This window comes from Aythya ferina, assembly GCF_964211825.1.
Source record: "Aythya ferina genome assembly, chromosome: 12".
Taxonomy (NCBI): domain Eukaryota; kingdom Metazoa; phylum Chordata; class Aves; order Anseriformes; family Anatidae; genus Aythya; species Aythya ferina.
Genome location: NC_140308.1, coordinates 11,132,501 through 11,151,722, shown reverse-complemented (window position 1 = coordinate 11,151,722; position 19,222 = coordinate 11,132,501). Strand labels below are relative to the sequence as shown.

The 19,222-nt window shown below is 60.9% G+C and overlaps 2 protein-coding genes across 3 annotated transcripts; both read left to right on the top strand.

The window, feature by feature from the left end:
• The first annotated feature begins 693 nt into the window (after positions 1 to 693).
• Positions 694 to 10,059, top strand: CCDC102A (coiled-coil domain containing 102A). Its single transcript, XM_084533851.1, has 9 exons — positions 694 to 784; positions 2,869 to 3,514; positions 6,329 to 6,546; positions 6,667 to 6,775; positions 7,029 to 7,145; positions 7,255 to 7,464; positions 7,738 to 7,908; positions 8,005 to 8,108; positions 9,454 to 10,059. The coding sequence occupies exons 2-9, from the start codon at positions 2,951 to 2,953 to the stop codon at positions 9,578 to 9,580; spliced, it is 1,620 nt and encodes a 539-aa protein (XP_084389977.1). The 5' UTR covers positions 694 to 784; positions 2,869 to 2,950; the 3' UTR covers positions 9,581 to 10,059.
• Positions 10,060 to 13,657: 3,598 nt separating this feature from the next.
• DOK4 (docking protein 4) lies at positions 13,658 to 17,101 on the top strand. 2 transcript variants are annotated; one of them, XM_084533848.1, is made up of 8 exons: positions 13,658 to 13,855; positions 14,742 to 14,849; positions 14,960 to 15,074; positions 15,170 to 15,289; positions 15,397 to 15,586; positions 16,343 to 16,481; positions 16,614 to 16,737; positions 16,829 to 17,101. In XM_084533848.1, the coding sequence occupies exons 1-8, from the start codon at positions 13,790 to 13,792 to the stop codon at positions 16,951 to 16,953; spliced, it is 987 nt and encodes a 328-aa protein (XP_084389974.1). In that variant the 5' UTR covers positions 13,658 to 13,789; the 3' UTR covers positions 16,954 to 17,101. The 2 variants fall into 2 exon arrangements, with proteins under 2 accessions (XP_084389974.1, XP_084389975.1); XM_084533849.1 differs by having other exon boundaries at positions 16,881 to 17,038.
• The last annotated feature ends 2,121 nt before the right edge of the window (positions 17,102 to 19,222 follow it).

Below are 19,222 nucleotides of genomic sequence, written 5' to 3'. Positions count from 1 at the left end.
CCTGCACACCTGCAGGGACCCATGGCAGGCCATCCCATCACTGCTAGGGCCCTGAAACACAGCACTATATCCCACGGAGCAGGGAGGAATCTGCTGAAAACCTCTGCAGTTGAGGCTGGGGCAAGTGATCTTTGGCCAGAGCCCCTAAATGGCAGATCTGGAGCGGCGTGGCACCCCCAGGAGCACACAGGGCCAGGATGAAGGCGGGTGGGAGCTGCTCTCACAGCCAGCCTCCGATGCTGCATCTCCAATGGCTCTGTAAGTGCTCAAACCCTCAGACCAAGCCTGGCAGCTGCAGCCCCAGACGCACGACCTCAAGTTTGCACGTGAACGCGCCCACACGGGTGCACGCTCCCGAGCAGACCCCCGAAAGCGAGCGCACCCCTGGGCACGCCTCAGTACCCCCAAACAACCCCAAAGTACCACAAAACTGTCCTGACGCGTGCAGCACACCCGCGTGGCAGCGCGCCCTTGTGCAAACCGTGCACACCCTTGTGCACGCCCTTGTGCAAACCCTTGTGCAAAACTTCGTGCAAAACCTCGTGCAAAACTTTATGCACGCCCTTGTGCACTCCCAGCCCCGCCGCGGGCCGAGCACAGAGCCGGGTCCCGCCGCCACCGGCCCCGGCGCAGCGCCGCGAGCGTGGCGTGGCCTGGCCCGGGGCGGGGGGCGGGGAGCGGCGGGAGGAGGAGGAGGAGGAGGAGGAGGAGGAGGAGGAGGAGCAGCGGACTCCGCCAGCAGCGCCCCGTGCCGCGCGGGCTGCCCGCAGCTCGGCGGTCCCCGGTGAGCGGGCGGCACCGGGCGGGGGCGCGGCGCGGGCACCGGGCGGGGCGGCGCGGACAACTTGCAAGAAAGTTTGGTGGGGCAGGGCCGGGGCGGTGCGGGGCGGCCGGGACGGGACGGGCTGAGCCGGGCTGGGATGAGCCGAGCCGAGCCGACCTGAGCCAGGCGGCCCCGAGCCGAACCGGGCTGTGCCGGGCCGGGCCGGGCCGGGCGGGGCGGGGGGCACGAAGGAATGCGGCGGCTCCCGCGGGCCGGGCGCGTCACCAGCGGGCGGCTGAGTGGCAGCGGCCTCGGCCAATGGGGCGTCGCGGGGGACGGGCGGCTCCGCCCCCGCGGGGAGCCCGGGGCGGCCGGCGGGGGGCGCGCGGTGGGACGGGGCCGGGGGGGGCCCGCGGGGGCGGCTCCGGTGCCGCCGGGACCGCGGTGCGCGGAGCTCCCCGGTGCCGCGGGACCCGGGGTGCGGTAGCGCTGTGAGTGCCTCTGCCGTCGAGCCCCCGGCTGCACCTCCCGCAGGGCTCCTCAGAAGCTTCACTGAGCGCCGTCGGAGCGCGGCGTCGCTGCCTGGCGTGGGCACGGCGAGAGGCGCCCCCCGGTGCGCGCCCTGCGGGGGTCCCGGGCCCTGCCTGAGCACCCCCGAGCTGCCGCTGCTGGGACGTGGCAGCCCGCACAGGTGCAGGGCAGCCTTGGGTTTGCCCCCTCTGTGGTGGCCGCAGCACGCGGAGCACCCACGTCATGCCCACTGGGGGCTCCTGGATCCACGCGAGGGCTCCGGCAGCACCCCAGGCCTGGCAGCAGCGGGGTTTGCATGGAGGTGACCCCCGGAGCAGTGCTGAGACCGGCACTGGGTCTGGCTCCACGCTGATGGACTGGCAGGCTGCGGGCTGGCTAGCCCTGGCCTCTGTACTTATCCCATTAGGAGGTGTAGCAACCTCCCATTGAGGTTTCCTGGGTTGGTTTCCCTTTTTGGCAGAGCCCAGGGCTTCCCTGCTGCACCGAGGTCATTTCACAGCTGCAGGCAGCTGGCTTGAGCTTGCTGTTCCCATATTAGCGCAGAGTGCATCCTGCCACCTCCGCGCTCATCCTCCTGCCTTCAGAGCTGAGGTGAGCTGGCAGAGCCCAGCCTGGCCCTGTGGTGGTGGGGAGGATGCACTCTGCAGTGCTGGCACTCCACAGGCTCTCTGGTTTCAAGCTGGAGTGTGCTTCCAACAGCTGCTCCTGCCATCCTCCATCCTGCTGGCACCTTTACCCTTTGCAGGAGCTGTCGGGGCTGCAGCTGGGCCCTGTGATTTGGCCAGCCCTGCTCCCCCGGTAACTCTGAGGGGGCTTGAACTCTGGTGTGTTGCAGGAACGGGTCCTGCAGCTGCCCAGGATGGGCAGGACAAGCCCTGGGGTGGGTGCCGTGTGGGACAGGAGGGCAGCTGGCCTTGCCTCCATGCCCCTGCAGTGAAATTTCTGACCCCATCCTGCCCCAACCATTGTTGTTGGCACCTGAAGGGGGTGATGGCATGGGGGTCCCATCTGCCCTCTACCCCCCTCGAAAGCAACTCAGGGTGGCAGAACCACCTCCTGCCCCATGTGCATCCCTGTCACGCACTGGGCACTTGGCGAGTGTGAGCTGTGGAGCCAAGCCAAGATAAGGTGCCAGTGGCTGGGTGGTGAGCTGCAGTCCTTGCTGGGGACACGACACGCTGGGGACCCTGCTGGGGTCATTACTTGGGTCCTTGCTGAGGTCATCACCAGGAATTTCTCTAAGGATGCCACCGGGGTCCTCAATGGGGACTCTTCTGGTCACATCCCTTGGGTCCTTGCTGGATGCCTTCTTGGGGACCTCACTGGGGAATGTCACCAGGCTCCTTGCTTGGGTCCTTGCTAGGGACCTCACTGGAGATCTCAAAGCTTAGTGTGCCACCTCCCAAAATGAGCCATATGCCAGTGTCTGGGGCCAGGGGATGCCTCTCAGGATGATCCCAGGAGGTAGGTGGTGGCTGTCCCTATGCCACCACATAGGCCATGCCATCCCCTTCCACCTGAGCATTTCAGCTCTTCCCTCTCCAGCCTCTCCTGACACCTCCTCTTTCCCGCAGGCCCCCACGTCGGAGGGGACACCCCGACAGCAACGGCAAAGGTGATGCGACTGCCCTAGGGCCCACACCAGGGAGGTCTGCCATGAGCCAGAGCGGGGCCTCGCGCCTGGCCGGCTCACCCCAGCTCCACGGGGGCTCGCTGCTGGCCCTGCTGGGCCCCGAGCGGGGCAGCGGGAGCGAGCTGGCCCCTGCCCCGTCTCCCCCCTCGCCACCCAGTGGGACGCCCTCACCCGGACCCCCGCCAGCCCTGCTGGAGGGGGACTGGGAGGGCCGGGAAGAGCTGCGTCTGCGGGAGCTGGAGGAGGCACGGGCACGGGCAGCCCAGATGGAGAAGACGATGCGGTGGTGGTCAGACTGCACGGCCAACTGGCGGGAGAAGTGGAGCAAGGTGCGGGCTGAGCGCAACCGGGCGCGCGAGGAGGTGCGGCAGCTGCGGCACCGCCTGGAGGCCCTCACCAAGGAGCTGGCCAGCTTGCGCCGCGAGCGCCAGGAAGGGCTGCAGGAGCGCCAGCAGCTGGGCCGGCAGCTGGCACGCCTCCGTGGCCGGGACCACAGCCCTGACGCCGACACCAATGGGGATGGTGAGGCCGACACCGAACGGGAGCCCGTGCGTGATGTGGGGGCCGAGGCGCCTCACAAAGCCAAGGTGAAGCTGCAGGCGCTGCCCCTGCTGGGGCCAGGGGGGAAGCAATGGGGGAAATCCTGAGAATTGGGAAAAGGGAGGCATTGCAGGAGCTGGGGATGGGAGGGGGGTCCTGCAGACAGTGGGGTTGGATGGTGTGGTGCCATGCAGCAGAACTCTCCCAGGTGGGGTGGTGCTGCTGAGAGCAGAGCAGGCTGGGGACTGAGCCCCTGGGAGCGGTGAGGTGGGGGAGTGTCAGCAGATGGACAGGGTCCTTGTAAGCAAAGAAGATCCTCCTAGGCACCATTGTAGAAAAATCCCCTAATCCCTTTCTAGGAACTCAACATGCCAGGGTACCTTTCTTAGGTGCCCGTATGCTAATGCACGCAGGATGAAGAATAAAGAAGATGAGCTGGAGATGTTTGTGCAAATGCAGGGTTATTGTCTTGTTGGGATCATAGAGACGTGGTGGGATTACTCCCATAACGAGTGTGGCAGTGGAGGGATGCAGGCTGTTCAGGAAGGACTGGCTGGGAAGATGAGGAGGGGCTGAAAGCCTCCGTGTGGGAGAGCAGCTGGAGCACATGAAGCTCTGCTTGGGAATTTCTGGACTTCTGATTTAGGATTAAAGAGACGAGAGGTAAAGGAGGTATAGGTGACCCTGTAGTGGGTGTCTGCTGCACGCCACCGCACCGGGCAGAACGAGCAGATGAGGCCCTCTACAGACAGAGAAGAAGCAGCATTACATTTGCAGGCCCTGGACCTTATGGGGGACTTTAACCACCCTCAGATCTGTTGGAGGGACAAGACACCAGGACATAAGCAATCGAGGAAGCTCCTGGAATGCGTTGATGAGAGCTTCCTTCTCCAAGTGATAGAAGAGCCCATGAGGAGAGGTGGGCTGCTGGACCTCATGCTCACCAAGTTGTTGGGGGCATAAAGGTAAAAGGCAGCCTTGGCTGCAGGGACTATCAGATGTTGGATTTCAGGCTCCTTAGGGCAGTGAGGAAGACAAATGGCAAGCTCACTACCCAAGACTTGAGGAAAGCAGACTATGGCCTTTTCAGGGATCTCCTTAGTGGAGTAGTGTGGAATAAAACCCTGGAGGGAAGAGGAGTCCGAGGAAGCTGGTTAATATTCAAAGACCACCTCCTCCAAGCTCAGAGGCAATGCATCTCAACAAAGAAGAAGTCAGACAAAAAAGCCAGGAGGCCTGCATGGATGAAAAAGAAGCTCCTGGTCAAACTCAAACACAAAGAAAGGAGGCATAGAGAGGATGGAAACAAGGATGGGTAGCCATGTAGGAATACAGAGACATTGAATACTGAGCCTCCAGGGATGAAATTAGGAAAGCTAGAGCCTAAGTAGAATTGAATCTGGCTGCTGGGACAAGAGTGATGGAATAGCTAATTCTGGAAACCATTTCCAGGTACATGGAGGACAGGAAAACCTCCAGGAGCAGTCAGCGTGGCTTCACCAAGGCGAAGTCATGCATTATCAGCCCGATAGACTTCTGTGATTAAATGGCTGCCCTGATAGATAGAGCAGCGGTGGTACCTTGGGAAACTGTATCGTGATGGTTCAGTACATCTGACTGCATGGCTGCCAAGGGTGAAATCTGAGAATAAACTAACAAATAGGCATGGATAATTGTGCTGTGGTAGCTGGTGTATGTGTGTAGCAGGCACAGGCTGTCCAGGGGACTGCCCCGTGTTCTGCAGTGGATTGAGGTTACACTTAATGGCTGTAAGCCTTATTCTGCACTGAAACCAGGAAATTTCTGGTGTAAGAACTCAAAGGAATCAGTTTGCACATTTTTAAGCAGGAAAAGTAAACATCATCGTGCTGCACTGCTGGAGGCCACAGCATCTGTAGCAGGGGTGAGTTTGGTACAGCTTTGCCAGAAAACCTTGTTTGCTTGCGGCTCAGCAGCCTCCCCTGGCTTCCTGTGCAACCACCGTACAGCCTCACCAGGGGTCTCAGCACACAGCCCCTGCATCCCAAACACCCCATGGTAAGCAGAAACAGTCAGCATGGACTCTCTACTTGGCTCCTGAGGACATCATGTTGCTGGAAAACAGATTGCTGGGGGAAAAAAAAAGTGATTTGAGGAGGGAAAGGAGGATGGGGGTGACCCATCCCTCGTGGGCACGTCCCTGCAGCTCCCCTGACAGCAGCCCCGCAGTGATGGGGACAAACCCGCAGCCTCTTGCAATCCCAGCTGTGATTTCGTCCACGGGTATTTCCTGAGACCAGGAGCAGCTCTTGTCTCTGGGAGGTCTTGCTGTCAACAGTGTTGGCTCCCTCTTCACCAGCCCCAGGAGCAAGCAGGGCTTTGATAGTGACCAGGCTGCAGCGCTGTACACACCCACCCATGGATTTTGTGGATGTGCAAAAAGCACAAGCAAGCAAACATTGAGGGGGTTTTCTGCAGCAAGCTGACTTGCTGTGCGCTCCTGGAGCCTGGTTAAAGACCTCCATGGCGTGGTGGTCACAGTCAGATTGGTGTAATAAGTCAGTACTACCCCTCCCTAATATAGCACAGAACACGGAGCAAGGTGCAGAGGTTGGAGGCAGAAAGTGTGGCAGGTGTGAAAGTGCGAAGATGCACAGGGGCATCCTCATCAGCCTTGATGGGGCTGGGCTGTCCAGAAAGGGGGCCCAGGAGGGAAGGATATGGAGCGGGAGCTGGGGATGTTGATGGTTATCACACACTGTAGAGCAGTGGCTGGCATCCCTGGTGCATGGGGAGCCAGGGCTGCACCCTCATTGGGGAAGGCCTTGGCTTCCTGCTCATGACTCCTTCCTCCCTGTGCTGGGCTGGCTGTGGCACTACAGGAGCTGGAGCTGGTGGAGAACATCCTGAAGAGCAAGCAGGAGGGTGCTGAGAGCTGGGAGCAGCGGGGTGCCCCAGGCACACGGGCCTCCTTCTCCCGCCAGGAGCGGAGCCGTCTGCTCTGGGAGGACGTCAGCGTCATTGAGGAGGATGCCACCAAAATCACTGCCCTGAAGCTGAGGCTGGACGAGTCCCAGAAAGTGCTGCTCAAGGAGCGGGAGTGAGTGCTTGGGGCTTCAGGCTTCTGGGATGCCATCCAAGCCTGGCTGGCAGCCGTCTCCACTGAGAGGAGATGGACCACGAGGTCCTGCCAGCCCTCACTGGGGCTGCCTCTCCACAGGGACAAGCTGGCGCTCAGCAAGAACATCGAGAAGCTGGAGGGCGAGCTCAGCCAGTGGAAGATCAAGTATGAGGAGCTCAACAAGAACAAGCAGGAGGTGATGAAGCAGGTGAGTGAGATATCCAGAGGCCGGGGGGGGGGGGGCATGTCCCTGTTGTAGTGCCATTGATCCAGCTATTCTGGTCCTTCCCCAGAGGTCTGGAGACTCCAGGCCTTGCTAGAGGTGGCAGCTGTGGAGTGGCCAAGGGGGACACATCCGCCCAGCCTAGAGGGGGCTGTGGAGACAGGACAGGGCAGTGGGAGCTCAACTTGGGGTGGGTGGGTGGTCACTGCCTGCTTCAGGTGCTGTATCCCCCGTGCAGCTGAACATCCTCAAGGAGATCCACCAGGATGAGCTGGGACGCATCTCGGAAGACCTGGAGGATGAACTGGGTGCTCGCTCCAGCATGGACAAGAAGCTGGCGGAGCTGCGCATGGAGGTGAGGCTGGGCGGTGGGGGGCAGCTGGGGCACTCCAGTGAGAGAGGAGAGGGTATGGAGGAGCAGGGAACCTCTGCTCCCCCTGGGCTACCGCATGTCCCCTGTCCAGATGGAGCGGCTGCAGGCAGAGAACGCGGCTGAGTGGGGCCGGCGGGAGCGGCTGGAGACCGAGAAGCTCAACCTGGAGCGGGAGAACAAGAAGCTGCGGGCACAGATCGAGGACCTGGAGGAGGTGCTGGCTCGCAAGCGGCGCCAGACAGCCAGCGCCCTGGACACTGACCTCAAAACCATCCAGGCCGAGCTCTTCGAAAAGAACAAGGTGTGAGGGGCAATCCCACCCGGGCCTCCCCAGCCCTGTGCTGCTCCCTCCATGGGAGCCCTGGGTCCCTGCGTGCCCCTGTCACTTCAGAGGTGGTTCATCCTCCTCCCAAACTCTGCCTTCACCCCTCATTTAGGGGGCAGCAGTGACCCTGTCTCTGTTCTGTTACTGCTGCCCCATTGTGGGGGGTGGTGGGAGAGGTCCCCAGGGAGGGAGAGGGGCTGCTGGGGGGGTACCCGCAAAGCAGCCATGCTCAGCCCCCTTCTGCTGCAGGAGCTGGCCGACCTGAAACACATCCACACCAAGCTGAAGAAGCAGTACCAGGAGAAGATGGCGGAACTGGCCCATGCCAACCGCCGCGTGGAACAACACGAGGGCGAGGTGAAGAAGCTGCGCCTGAGGGTGGAGGAGCTGAAGAAGGAGCTGGCCCAAGCTGAGGATGAGGTGAGCCCCCGTGGGCGGCATACCCTGGGGAGGGGGTGGCTCTGCTTGTTCCGTGGCTGCAGACAGCCCCATCCTTGTCCTCATCCCCTCCCGCAGCTGGATGAGGCCCACAACCAGGCACGGAAGCTGCAGAGGTCGCTGGACGAACAGACGGAGCAGAGCGAGAGCTTCCAGGTGCAGCTGGAGCACCTGCAGTCCCGGTGAGCAGGGTCAGAGGGTGTGACGGGCTGAGGAGGACACAAGGGTGGGCTGGTGTGCTCCCTGCAGCTGCTGTCCCTCTGCCAGCACCTTCAAGCATTGTCTGACCTGTGGCTGCAGGGACACACTGCTCCCAGCACATCCTTGGAGCAGCGTTTGTGCCGGTGGAAACTGGGTGACCTTCCCCTCCCACTTAAACCAGCATGAGGCTGCCTGCAGACCAGTGCAGCCTGGCTTCACTGGGATTTCACCTGATGATGCCCAGGGTGAGGGCAGCACAAGCAGGGCTGGGGAAGCAGGAACTGAGCCTAGGCTGCATTCTCTGTCCTGGGCTCCTTGGCTGGAGGTGAGGGGAAGGTGCTGGGACCAGCCAGCAGCGATGTCCCCAGAGCTGGAGAGGTGTCAGGGTGCTCAGGCCTTTTGTCCTAATGGAGAGCACCTCTGTCCCCATCTGGGATCGTCCCACCTGAGACATTCAACAGCACAAATCACAGAGCTCAAGACTGAAGGTTTCTGCAGACCTGTACTGCATTCTGGCCCCTGCCTGGCTCTGATCCTGAGCAACTGCTGGGGCACCTCCATCCCTGTCCCTGGGTGGCACAGGCTGCCCTGGGCAGACCTGAGCCTGAGGAGGAGCAGCAATGCAGGCACAGGGAGCCAGCAGCTACTGGAAAGGCCTCAGGTTTTATTGCTCTTAAAACCTTTTCACTGGGCTCACTTTGCTTCTCCAGCAATAAAGAGATAAAATGGCCATGAGAGAGATCAATTCTGCTCCAAAACATCTCTGGGAGGTACTTGGGGAGTTTGTTTTTATAATCTTCCTTTATTTTATTGGGACATCTTCATTAAATCATAGAGGAATAATGGAAGCTTCATCTTCCCCCCTCCCTGCCCCTCCAGCACGCTCACCCTGAATAATTCATGCTTTCCAGTAAAATGCAGCAAACAACCAGGGAACAGTGGGAGAGCTGTGCCTTCACAGTCCTGGGCCCTTGATTTCAGATTTGCCCCATAAATCTTCGCTGATGAATTTTAATGCAGGAGCGAATGAGGAGCTAAAGACACTGAGCTTCCTGTTGACTGGGCCATTACAATGCTGAGCCCCCCCTGCTCCCTGTGATTTAGCTCCACATCAGCACTTTGGGGCTGCTCCGTGGGAGAAGTGGGAAGAAGCTGCTGGGTTTGCAGATGGGGAAACTGAGGCACATCCCCTGGGGATGTGAGGGTGCCTCTTTGGTTTGGGTGCAAGTTCCCAGACTCGGTGGGTGCCCCATGAGTTGGGGGGGGTGGGTGGGATGAGGCAGGGGCTTTGCCCTGCTGCCAGCCCTGGCATCTCTCCCTCCGCAGGCTGCGGCGGCAGCAGAGCACACCGCTCTTCGGCAAGATGCGCAGCACCCGCTTCGGCCCCGATGACCCCGGGGATGGCACCAGCGACCCTGATGAAGATGAGGACCTGCAGATACAAGTGCCCTAGTGCCTGGGGCTGGGGCAGCACCTCAGCCACCACTGCCATGGGCACGTCCTGTGGTGGTTCCCTGCCAACAAGTGCCTGTCACCACCAGGCTCATCTCACACCACCTTGCACCCACATCACCTGTGCTATGACCCCAATATGGATGGGGGAACTGAGGAACAGAGCAGCAGGAAGATTCTTGCCTGGGGATGTCCTGAGCCTGCTGCCTTCACTTCTCGGACAGTATCTGATGCCCCTTGGCTGCCAGCTCCCCCTGGAAGAGATGTGGGTGCAAAACTAAGCAACAACCAAGCAGACCAGGAGGAGGAAACCTGGGGTGGAGAGGGGCACTGTGCTGAGTGGGGTGACCCAGGGCCCTGCAGCCAGTCAGGCTCTCCTGCCCAATTTTATATATATATATATATATATATATAATATGTATGTATGTATTTGTATATGATTTTTTATTATAAATACAGAGCCCAGAGGGGCCCAGGCTCTGTTGGTGTCTTGGGCTGCTGATCTATCTCCACAGCTCCTTGCTGGCAGGCTCAGGGCCCTGCTGCGGGCTCGAGGGTGGAGGGACAAAGGTACGCGCGGCTGCCACGCCGCAGGCAGCACCTGGGGGATGATGTTCCTCAGCAAGCTGCACGTGGGATGTGGTCTGCGACTGCTCTGGTGGCCCCGGGGTGCTTACCCATGGGTGCAGAGGTGCTGGCCCTTGGGTTGTGATCACAGCTCTGCATCCCAGTACCCGCCTGCCAGCCCAGGGCGCCACTAGGGCTTTGGAGGAGCTCAGACAGAATCTCATTAAAAATTGATCTTTCAGTGAGCTAATCCCCTCGCTCCGCTTTTTAATTGATTGGCTAAAAGCATGGCTCTTTTTGGTGCCTTTTTTTTTTCTTTTTAATGCTCTTCATTTCCACTGAGCAGTACTTTTTTTATGGGCCAACAGCGTGTGTGGGGGGGTGCAGGCACCCGCGGGGTGGTTTCAGGGGTCCCGCTGGTGCCCAGCAGCACTTTTTGGGATGCAGCAGGCGGCGACACGAGGTGCAGAGAGGGGACCGGGACGCAGCCCCATCCACCCAAAGCCTCCCTGCGCCCGGGGACAGGCAGGGAGCCGCGGGGCGTTCACTCTGAAGCCGAATGGTGGCCGGGCGGCGCCGGGCGGCTCGGAGGCGGCCGGGGCGGGCCGGGAGCGGGGCCGGGGCGGGGCTCGGGGCGGGGCGGGGGCCGCACGGATCCCGGCCCCCCCTCGCCTTCCCCCCGGCTCCCCGTCTCGCCGCGCCGCCGCCGCGCTGGACGCCGGGGCCGTCCGAGCCTCCGGGGCCGGAGGCTGCAGCGCTGGGGCCGGGTAAGGCCGGGGGTGAGAGCCCCGCAGAGCGGCTCGGGTGCGGTCACCGGGGCCCCGGAGGGGGTTGGCACGGCCGGGTGCGGTGCCGGGGTGGTGGAGGTCTGGGGGTGCCCCGGTGTGGGGGTGCTCGGTGGGGTGGTGGGGTTGCAGGGGCAGGAGGCGCTCGGCTCTGCTGTAGTGCCCGTGGGGTGCGATGCTCCCCGCGGGGGTGAGCGCTGGTCCTGTCCTGCATCGGGAGGGTCCCAGGGTGCTCCCGCGGTCCCCACTGCTACAGCCACTCGGGGTGGGTCCCTATGGGACTGGGCTCCTCGTGGGCAGCCCGGGGGAGCTATCCTGGGGTCACCCAAGCAGGCCATGAGGGCAGCAGTGCTGGCTGGAGCTGCCTCTCCCGGCTGCACGCGGACCTCCAGGACTGTCCCTGGTGGTGCAGGGTCCTGGGGATGAGGGGAGCTCTGGGTGTGGGGTGTCTCTGGTGCAGAGCTTCGCTCCCGAGCATCCCCGGGAATGCCCGTTCCTCCACCAGCAGGCTGTTTCCTAGGTTACTGCGTTCCTTCGGGGATTTTTCCATCTGGGAAAGGGATAATGCAGCTCCATGGAGCTGGTGCCAAGGACCTTCCAGCCAGCATGGCCTCTGAGGCCAGCCGTGCCTCCAGCGCTCTGGATTTGGCACATGCTGGCTGCCTGACCTGTGACACCGTGCGGGCATCGCTGCAGGCACTGGCAGGAGGCAGTGGCCCAGCTGTGTGGTGACGTCCTTCTCCAGCCTCCTTCCCTCCTCCCTGGGCAAGCCCAGGGCTTGCAGAAAGCAGGAGCAATGGTGGCCTCACAGGACCCCAGCAGTGGCCATTGGTGTGGGGTTGGGGCACTCCCAGCCCCTTCCCAGCAGTGAGGGGACCCACATCTGCCCATCCCCAGTGCTCTGTGCTGAGACAGAGCTGGAGCCACAGCTGACTCTGTGCTGTCCCATCCTGCAGGGTGGTGGCCACAGCAGCACCAGGGATGTGGATGCTGTCAACCTTTGGGGCACTGTCCTGCTGGGGGCTGGTGCGGGAGGGCTGTACCAGGATGCTTGGGCAGCATGAGCTGGGTTTGGCTGCCCCAGCTGCATGGCAGAGCCGCTGGGGCTACGTGCCCTGGCAAGCAGCTCAGGCTCAGCTTTCAATGACCCTCAGTTTTGGCCATCAGACTGATGGGCACTGCGGTGAGGTTGAGGTGTCCACGGGGATGCAGCTGGTGTCCCTGCTCTGTTGGTGTGCCTGGACGAGCTGTGATGCTGCAGGCCCTCTCCCACCAGGGTGGTGGGAAATGGGTGGCAGGCGAGTCCCAGCACCTCTTCCGCCTTTGCTGGAGCTGGTGCTGTTTGGCTTCTGAGTAATCATGTTGGTTTTTCATCTCGCTTTGAATTGCATTAATTATTTACTGCTGAGGCTCCAGGACTCGTTGCGAGAGGCTCTGGTGGGGCGGGTGCAGAGTGGCGGTGCTAGGGGAGCTTGAGGCACCACGGGGATGTGCACGCCTCCAGGTGGGATGGCCTCAAGAGCTGGCTTTGGGATGGGGTCTCGGGGCTGGGGCAGGAGCACGCAGCCCCTTTGGCAACCAGCACTATGGCTGAGACATCCCAGGGCAGAGCTGAGCTGGCTGGGGCCTCCTGCAGACTGCTCGGGGTTGGAGCACTGTGTGGGGTCAAAGCCACAGACTCGCAGATGCTGACATTTAAGATAATTGTGTAGGACTCTGGGGATTAAAATAAATAAATAAATAAAATAAATGCAGGGGAAGCATCTTTCCGAAAGGATAAACAACCCTGTGGAGGCGGGTGAGCTAGGGCTCTCCTGGCCGGGCCAGGGCTGGACAGGGGGGCATCGGGGATGCTGTCTGGCGTGGGCAGAGGAGGGAGAAGCAGGGGGAGGGCCGGGGGGGCGATGGGCTGGCACAGCACCACTGTCAAAGGCGGAGCTGGGCCGGCATCACTCAGTGCTCTGGAGCTTGTGAATGAGGCAGTACAGTGGGTGAATGACTCTGTCCTGGCCCCATGCCCCTCTTTGAGGGTGGGGACGTGCTGAGAGGGCAGAGGAGCCTGCGGGTGAGCAGTAGGTCTTATGTGGCCCTGATTCCTGGTGGTGGTAGGGGCTGGACACCACGGTGTCCTCTGGGACACTGTTCCTCGGCCAGGGAGGGGTGGGGTGCAGGACAGGGCTTGGCTCTACTCTTTACATTTTTCCAGCTCCTGGCAAGAGGTTGTTAACACTGAACCCTACTGATGTCAGCACTGGTAGCCTGGGCCATTTTGCTGTCAGACTTAGCAGCCTGGGAGGAAGGAGATGAAGCGCAGGAGGTAATGGAGACCTGCGGGCGAGGTCTGCCACACGCGCCCAGCAGTGCAGGGGGAGCCCTGTCCTGTGGCCCCTGGCACTGCTGCAGCAAGTGTCTTCTGTGTTGGGGAGGGATACAAAGAGCAAAGGAGCTGTGCAGGTGCTGAGCAAGGCGGGGAGGCATGGCCCGAGGTGGGGAACCCCCTCGCCATGTGTGTGCTGGGGTGAGCGGGCTTGGTGCTGCTGTGCTGGCAGGGGTTAATGCCGGACTGTTCCACCGCAATGGTTCAGCCAGCGAAGGGAGGAGGAGGAGGAGAGACAGAGGAAGATGTCACCATCTCCTGTCTATGTGTCATTTTTATTTTCCAGCCGGTGCCAAGATAGGATCCCGCGCCGGGGAGAAGATGGGGGACAACGCTAGGACAAAGCTGGGGTGGAGGAGGCGGTGAAACAGCGGCCGGTGGGGGGGAGTGCAGGTGAACGGAGGAAGAGGAGGTGGTGAGGAGAGGTGGCGAAGGCAGCAGCCTCCCCTCGGCAGGGCCCCCCCCACCGCCAGGCTTCGCTATGGCTACGAATTTTAATGACATCATCAAGCAAGGCTATGTGAGGATGAAGAGCAGAAAGCTGGGGGTGAGTGGGGCTGGGGGGAGGCCGGGGGGGCAGCACACGGGCGGGCAGGGGGATGCTCCGCGTCTGCTGGCTGCCACGAGAGGTGTTGTGGCTGGGGGCACAACCGCGTTGGCTCTTGTGGCAGCCCATGCCCCCAGCCTTTGGGGCCTTTTGGCTGAAAAAGCAGCGTGTTGGGGCCGCATGCGGGGCAAGGGGGGCAGGCAGCTGGGGGCACTTGTTACCCGAGTCCCCCCGCTGAGCGCCGTGCCTCAGTTTCCCTCCGCTCGTTGTCCCCGTTGGCTGGGCTGTGGGCTCTGGGTGGGGGTGCACCCCAGCTGCAAAGGGGGTGCCCCTATGGGGAGCGGGACCGGGCCCCCGCCTCCATCACTGGGAACCGAGAGCAGCGAGCATGCCGGGTAATTGCACGCTAATTAGGGAGAACAAAGACGGAGCGGGTGGGTGGGGGTGGGGGACGGCCCTGCCACGCTCCCAGGCTGGGGCTGGGGGGAGAGGGGAAGGGGGAGATGCCAGGATGGGGCCGGGCAGCCTGGCCTTGGGGACCTCTCCTGTATTTGCTAATTAAGCTGCAATTACAGCCGGTAGGGTGGGGGCCTCGAGGGGCCCCAAGAAGGGAGACCCAGGATGCCCAGCCCCCGGTGTCCCCCCCCATCCCTGGTGCAGCTCAGATGGGATGAGGCAGAAGGGTCGGCGGCCCCGTGGGCTTCCCACACATCTGGGACCCCCTGGGGATGGGGAAGCTGAGGGATGGAGAGCCTTGCCTGAACCCCAGGGATTCTGCTTGCAATCGTTGGTGGGGAAAAAGCAAATTAACACTGGAGAGGGGGACGCCCAGAAGCGGCAGTGCTGTGTGGTGCTGAGCCCCACTTCGGGTGCTTTCTGTCCACAGATCTACCGGCGGTGCTGGCTGGTCTTCCGCAAATCCTCCAGCAAAGGGCCCCAGCGCCTGGAGAAGTACCCAGATGAGAAGTCAGCGTGTCTGCGGGGCTGCCCCAAGGTGAGGGGCCACGGCCGAGGCGTGCTGGTGCATGGAGGGGACCCGCAGGGGGACGCAGCCAGGCGTGGACACAGCCTCCAGTGATACTCCCTCCCCATTTCCCCCCCCAGGTCACCGAGATCAGCAATGTCAAGTGCATCACCCGTCTGCCCAAGGAGACCAAGAGGCAGGCAGTGGCCATCGTCTTCACTGATGACTCGGCCCGGACTTTCACCTGTGATTCGGGTATGGGGGCACCCCGTGGGCCGGGCTGGGCTGGACTCATGTGGCCCCTTTTTGCTGGGCCCGGTGAGAGCCCTGAGCTGCCACGTGCCTTGCAGAGCTGGAGGCGGAGGAGTGGTACAAGGTGCTGTCGGTGGAGTGCCTGGGCGCCCACCTGAACGACATCAGCCTGGGGGAGCCTGACCTGCTGGCGCCCGGCGTGCAGTGCGAGCAGACGGGTGAGTGCAGGTGGAAGGGCACCTGCTTGGCTCAGCCCCACTATAGCCCTGCTTAGATCTTTTTCTTTTTTCTTTTCTTTTCTTTTTTTTTTTTTTTTGCCCCCCAGACCGGTTCAACGTGTTCCTCCTCCCCTGCCCCAACCTGGATGTTTATGGCGAATGCAAGCTGCAGATTACCCACGAAAACATCTACCTCTGGGACATGCACAACCCTCGGGTGAAGCTGGTGTCCTGGCCCCTCTGCTCCCTGCGCCGCTACGGCCGTGATGCCACGCGCTTCACCTTCGAGGCAGGACGGTGAGACACGGCCCTCACGAGGACAGGGACTAGCATGGGCACTGTATTGCCAGGTGCTGTGGCACCACTGCTCCTGTTGCCCCGAGGCAGGGCAGACACCAGGGTGAGGGTTTCTGCCCCATGGCCCCAGGGCAGTTGCTGTCCCTTCCTGGGGCCACCCACACGCCCAGCCCTCCAGGAGCCAGGCTCCTGCCATAGGGAGGCTTTGGCTCCAGTCAGGCCTGGCTATATTAGGAACTTTCCTGCTAATTACTGGCTCTTGAGAAGAAGAAACATGATCTTCCCGTTCATCCCAGCCCTTGGCTTCCGCTGACTCACCAGCCTGGACTCTCCTGGGGCACAGGGGAGGGGGCGGCTGCTGCTTTCCCAGGAAGGGCACCCAGGGGCACCCGTCATCCCCAGGAGGTGCTGGGGGGCTGTGCTCCAGCCCAGCTCCACTGGGGAGGTTTGGGGCTTCACCTAGTTCCAGCTCAGCACATGGCCACACCAAGCCAGATGTTCTAGGGGCACAGAGAGGACAGCACTGGAGGCACAGGAAGCTGGACTGTGCCGCTGGGGCAGCTTTTTTAATCATCTCCCTGCTTTGGCTGCAGTACAGTTTTGCTCCCTTCACTGGATGGCTCTGGGGTTGTGTGAAACCAGCCCCAGTGGCAGCAGGGGGCTCTGGTCCCGGGGCTCCAGTGAGGCTTCAGCTGGGTGGGTTGGCCCTGGTAGGTGCTGGTGGCCCTCGTGGTGACCCGTGTTCCATCCCCACAGGATGTGTGATGCCGGCGAGGGCCTCTACACCTTCCAGACGCAAGAGGGCGAGCAGATCTACCAGCGTGTGCACAGCGCCACGTTGGCCATCGCCGAGCAGCACAAGAGGGTCCTGCTGGAGATGGAGAAGAACGTCAGGGTGAGCTGCGGCCCCGAGGCTGCTGTAAATGGGTGAGCCACCCCGAGAGGGTGGCTCTGGGACAGCTTGTGCCCAGCTGGGGTGAGCGTGGGGCACTGTTTGCTATGCTCACCCCCCTCTTGTCCACGGCAGCTGCTGAACAAGGGCAGTGAGCACTTCTCCTACCCCTGCACCCCCACCACCATGCTGCCCCGCAGCGCCTACTGGCACCACATCACTGGCTCACAGAACATGGCCGAGTCCTCCAGCTACACTGGTGAGCATCTCCCTGTGCCCTGCTGGGGACCTGTGGCTCTTCCAGCCCCAGCACGTTCCCTGGGCAAGACCACGCTGTGCTTCGTCCCTAGGGGAGGCGTATGCGGGCGCCCAGACCAGCTCGGACACCAACCTCCTCAACAGGTTCATCTTGCTGAAGCCAAAGCCCTCCAACAGCGACCAGCCGGAGAGCAGGGAGTCCAAATCATCCCCGTGACCCAGTGGTGTGGGGACCGTGGCTGCAGCAGGATGTGTGAGGGCCCTGCTGGTTCCCACCCCGGTGCCCTGTAGCCACTTTTTCTTTCTGGGGGTGTCCAGGACCTGGGAAGCCGCCCGCTACTCAGAGAGGTGCCCAGCCCCTTGGCATGGAGAGACTGAGGCCGGGCATCCTCTGGGCCGAGCCCCTTGGGGTGCTGGCGGCAGGGCCTCTTGCCTCAGCCTGAAGTTACAGAAGGTGACAGCTAGCTCCATGTTAAGTGACTTTAAATATATATTGCATATCCGTATTGTACAGTAAGAGATTTTCCCTTCTCACACTAATGCAAACTTCATACCTGCTGAAGAGACCTCGAGGAGAAGCTCAGAGATTTTTGACTCTCGGGGACACAGCTGAGAGGTGGAAAAGAGGTATGGGGATGTGTGGAAAAAAAAAAAATGCAGCCAGTTTTCTGCGGGTTGGAAGGCTGGAGAGCAGCCTGCTATGGGGAAGGAGGCAGCTGCACCAGCCTGATGTGCTCTGGCCGTGCCCTGCGGGGCTGCTGCACGAGGCAGCACTGGGCTGATTTTGCACTTCTCAAAGAGATTTGAACACTCTGTAGAATTGAGATGTCTCAGGAGAAACTGACTTTCCTTCCAAACCGAGGCCTCATGCACACAGAGAGGGCAGCGCATGCTGGGGCAGGGGCTGCTGGGGTGAGCTGAGCCCTGGCCCTGGGGACCCCCCCTCCCCACGTGCATGTCCCCACCAACGCCTCCATTTACCTGTGCAGAACTGGCAACCCAGGGGCCACTTTTGGACAGTAGCTGCTGTACCTTGAGGGTAAGCTTTGTGGGGAAAAAAATAGAAATCCCTGGCTAGAGGCACCCCCTCAGGCCCTTCCAGGGGACACGAGTGGGGAACAGCCGCGTTTCTCAGCTGCACTCCCTGCTCGTTTCATTTGTCCTTGCTCCTTCTATGCTGCTGCTGCCTGTGGGCACCAGTGAGAATGGGTCAAAGACCTTGCACACAAGAACTGGGCTTAATGTATTGAACTCAAAAGCAATTGATTTTCTAGTTCTCCTATTTATTGAACTCCTTTAGAAGGGCTATCTTTTTATTGCAGTACAAACCTTGGTGTTTCCTTCCAGTCTTTTGGTCTGGTTCGGTTGGTTGGTGGTTTTATTTCTTTCCTGAAAGCTCTAGGTCTGTGCTTTGGGGGCAGGGAGCATCGTGATGTGGGAACCTGTGGTCTGTGGCCTGTAAATAGAGTGTGTTGGGTCTGTGTAGCTTGTAGATGAGGCTGGGGAGCTGCTGGCACATCCATGGGCCAGCGCAGGGCTGCTCCCTGGGCTTGGCAGAGTGCCTGGGTACCCCAGCCCAGCAGTGTGCCCTCCCTTGGGTGAGAGGTATAACCTGCGCCTTTTCCTGGCTACAGACCTCATCCAGAAAAGATTTAACATTTATTACCAAAAATGTTTAATTAGTCTTTTTTTTTTTTAAAGGAATTGCTCAATGAATAAACAACCCTTATCCACCCTTCCTGTTTGTCTGTTCCATCCAAACACGCTCAGGAAGTACAAGTTCAAGTATCGCATGCCAGAGAAAAATGCTGATCAAGGGAGACTTTTCTAAGGCTACAGGCACTGTCTTTGTCTCAAAGCTTTGTTCTGCGGCCAGTGACTGCAAGGACATTTCAGATTAAGCCCTGGGGAGGGGAAATGGGTGTAGCAAGTCATACCCTCCATCAACTACCTCTGGGCAAAGAAGGACACCAGTATCCCACTTTCAGCTGTCTGGGGCCATGCTAGCACAGCACTGGCTCTCTGTACCCCTGGGAGGCAGGGTTTCCAGCCATGCCAACTCGGAGCTCTTCCAGTGTTCTGCCAGTTCGGTCAGTGCTACCCTGGCTGTCTGGCACAGCACTGGTCTTGGGGCAAGAAGAGCAGCAGCTGTGCCAGCCAGGGCACCGCAGCCCTGCATGGTTACAAAGCCTGAGCTACCTGTCAGGGCCAGGGGGAACGAGATGCTCCTGCTCACTGCCTCTGGGGATAGGGGAAGGTACATCTATGTGGCAGAGCAACAGCACAGCGCTGGAACTGTAAACAACAGGGTTACCTGCTGGAGGGTGGCCTGGTCTCCGTAGCAGGTAATTGTCAAGAGCAGCAATCAGCAGTAGAGAGCAATGCTCCCTCCAAAGCAGATCTCATTAAGTTGATGTCTATTGGAGGGAACTGAACAACATGACAACTCCTGCAGCCCCACACCAGCTTTCAAGGATGACTGAACC

Coding starts and splice junctions, on each gene's coding strand:
- CCDC102A (XM_084533851.1), top strand. CDS start 2,951: ATGAGCCAGAGCGGGGCCTCGCGCCTGGCCGGCTCACCCCAGCTCCAC. Junction 6,776..7,028: donor AGCAGGAGGTGATGAAGCAG/GTGAGTGAGATA, acceptor TCCCCCGTGCAG/CTGAACATCCTCAAGGAGAT. Junction 7,146..7,254: donor TGGCGGAGCTGCGCATGGAG/GTGAGGCTGGGC, acceptor TCCCCTGTCCAG/ATGGAGCGGCTGCAGGCAGA.
- DOK4 (XM_084533848.1), top strand. CDS start 13,790: ATGGCTACGAATTTTAATGACATCATCAAGCAAGGCTATGTGAGGATG. Junction 15,587..16,342: donor TTCACCTTCGAGGCAGGACG/GTGAGACACGGC, acceptor CCATCCCCACAG/GATGTGTGATGCCGGCGAGG. Junction 16,482..16,613: donor AGATGGAGAAGAACGTCAGG/GTGAGCTGCGGC, acceptor TGTCCACGGCAG/CTGCTGAACAAGGGCAGTGA.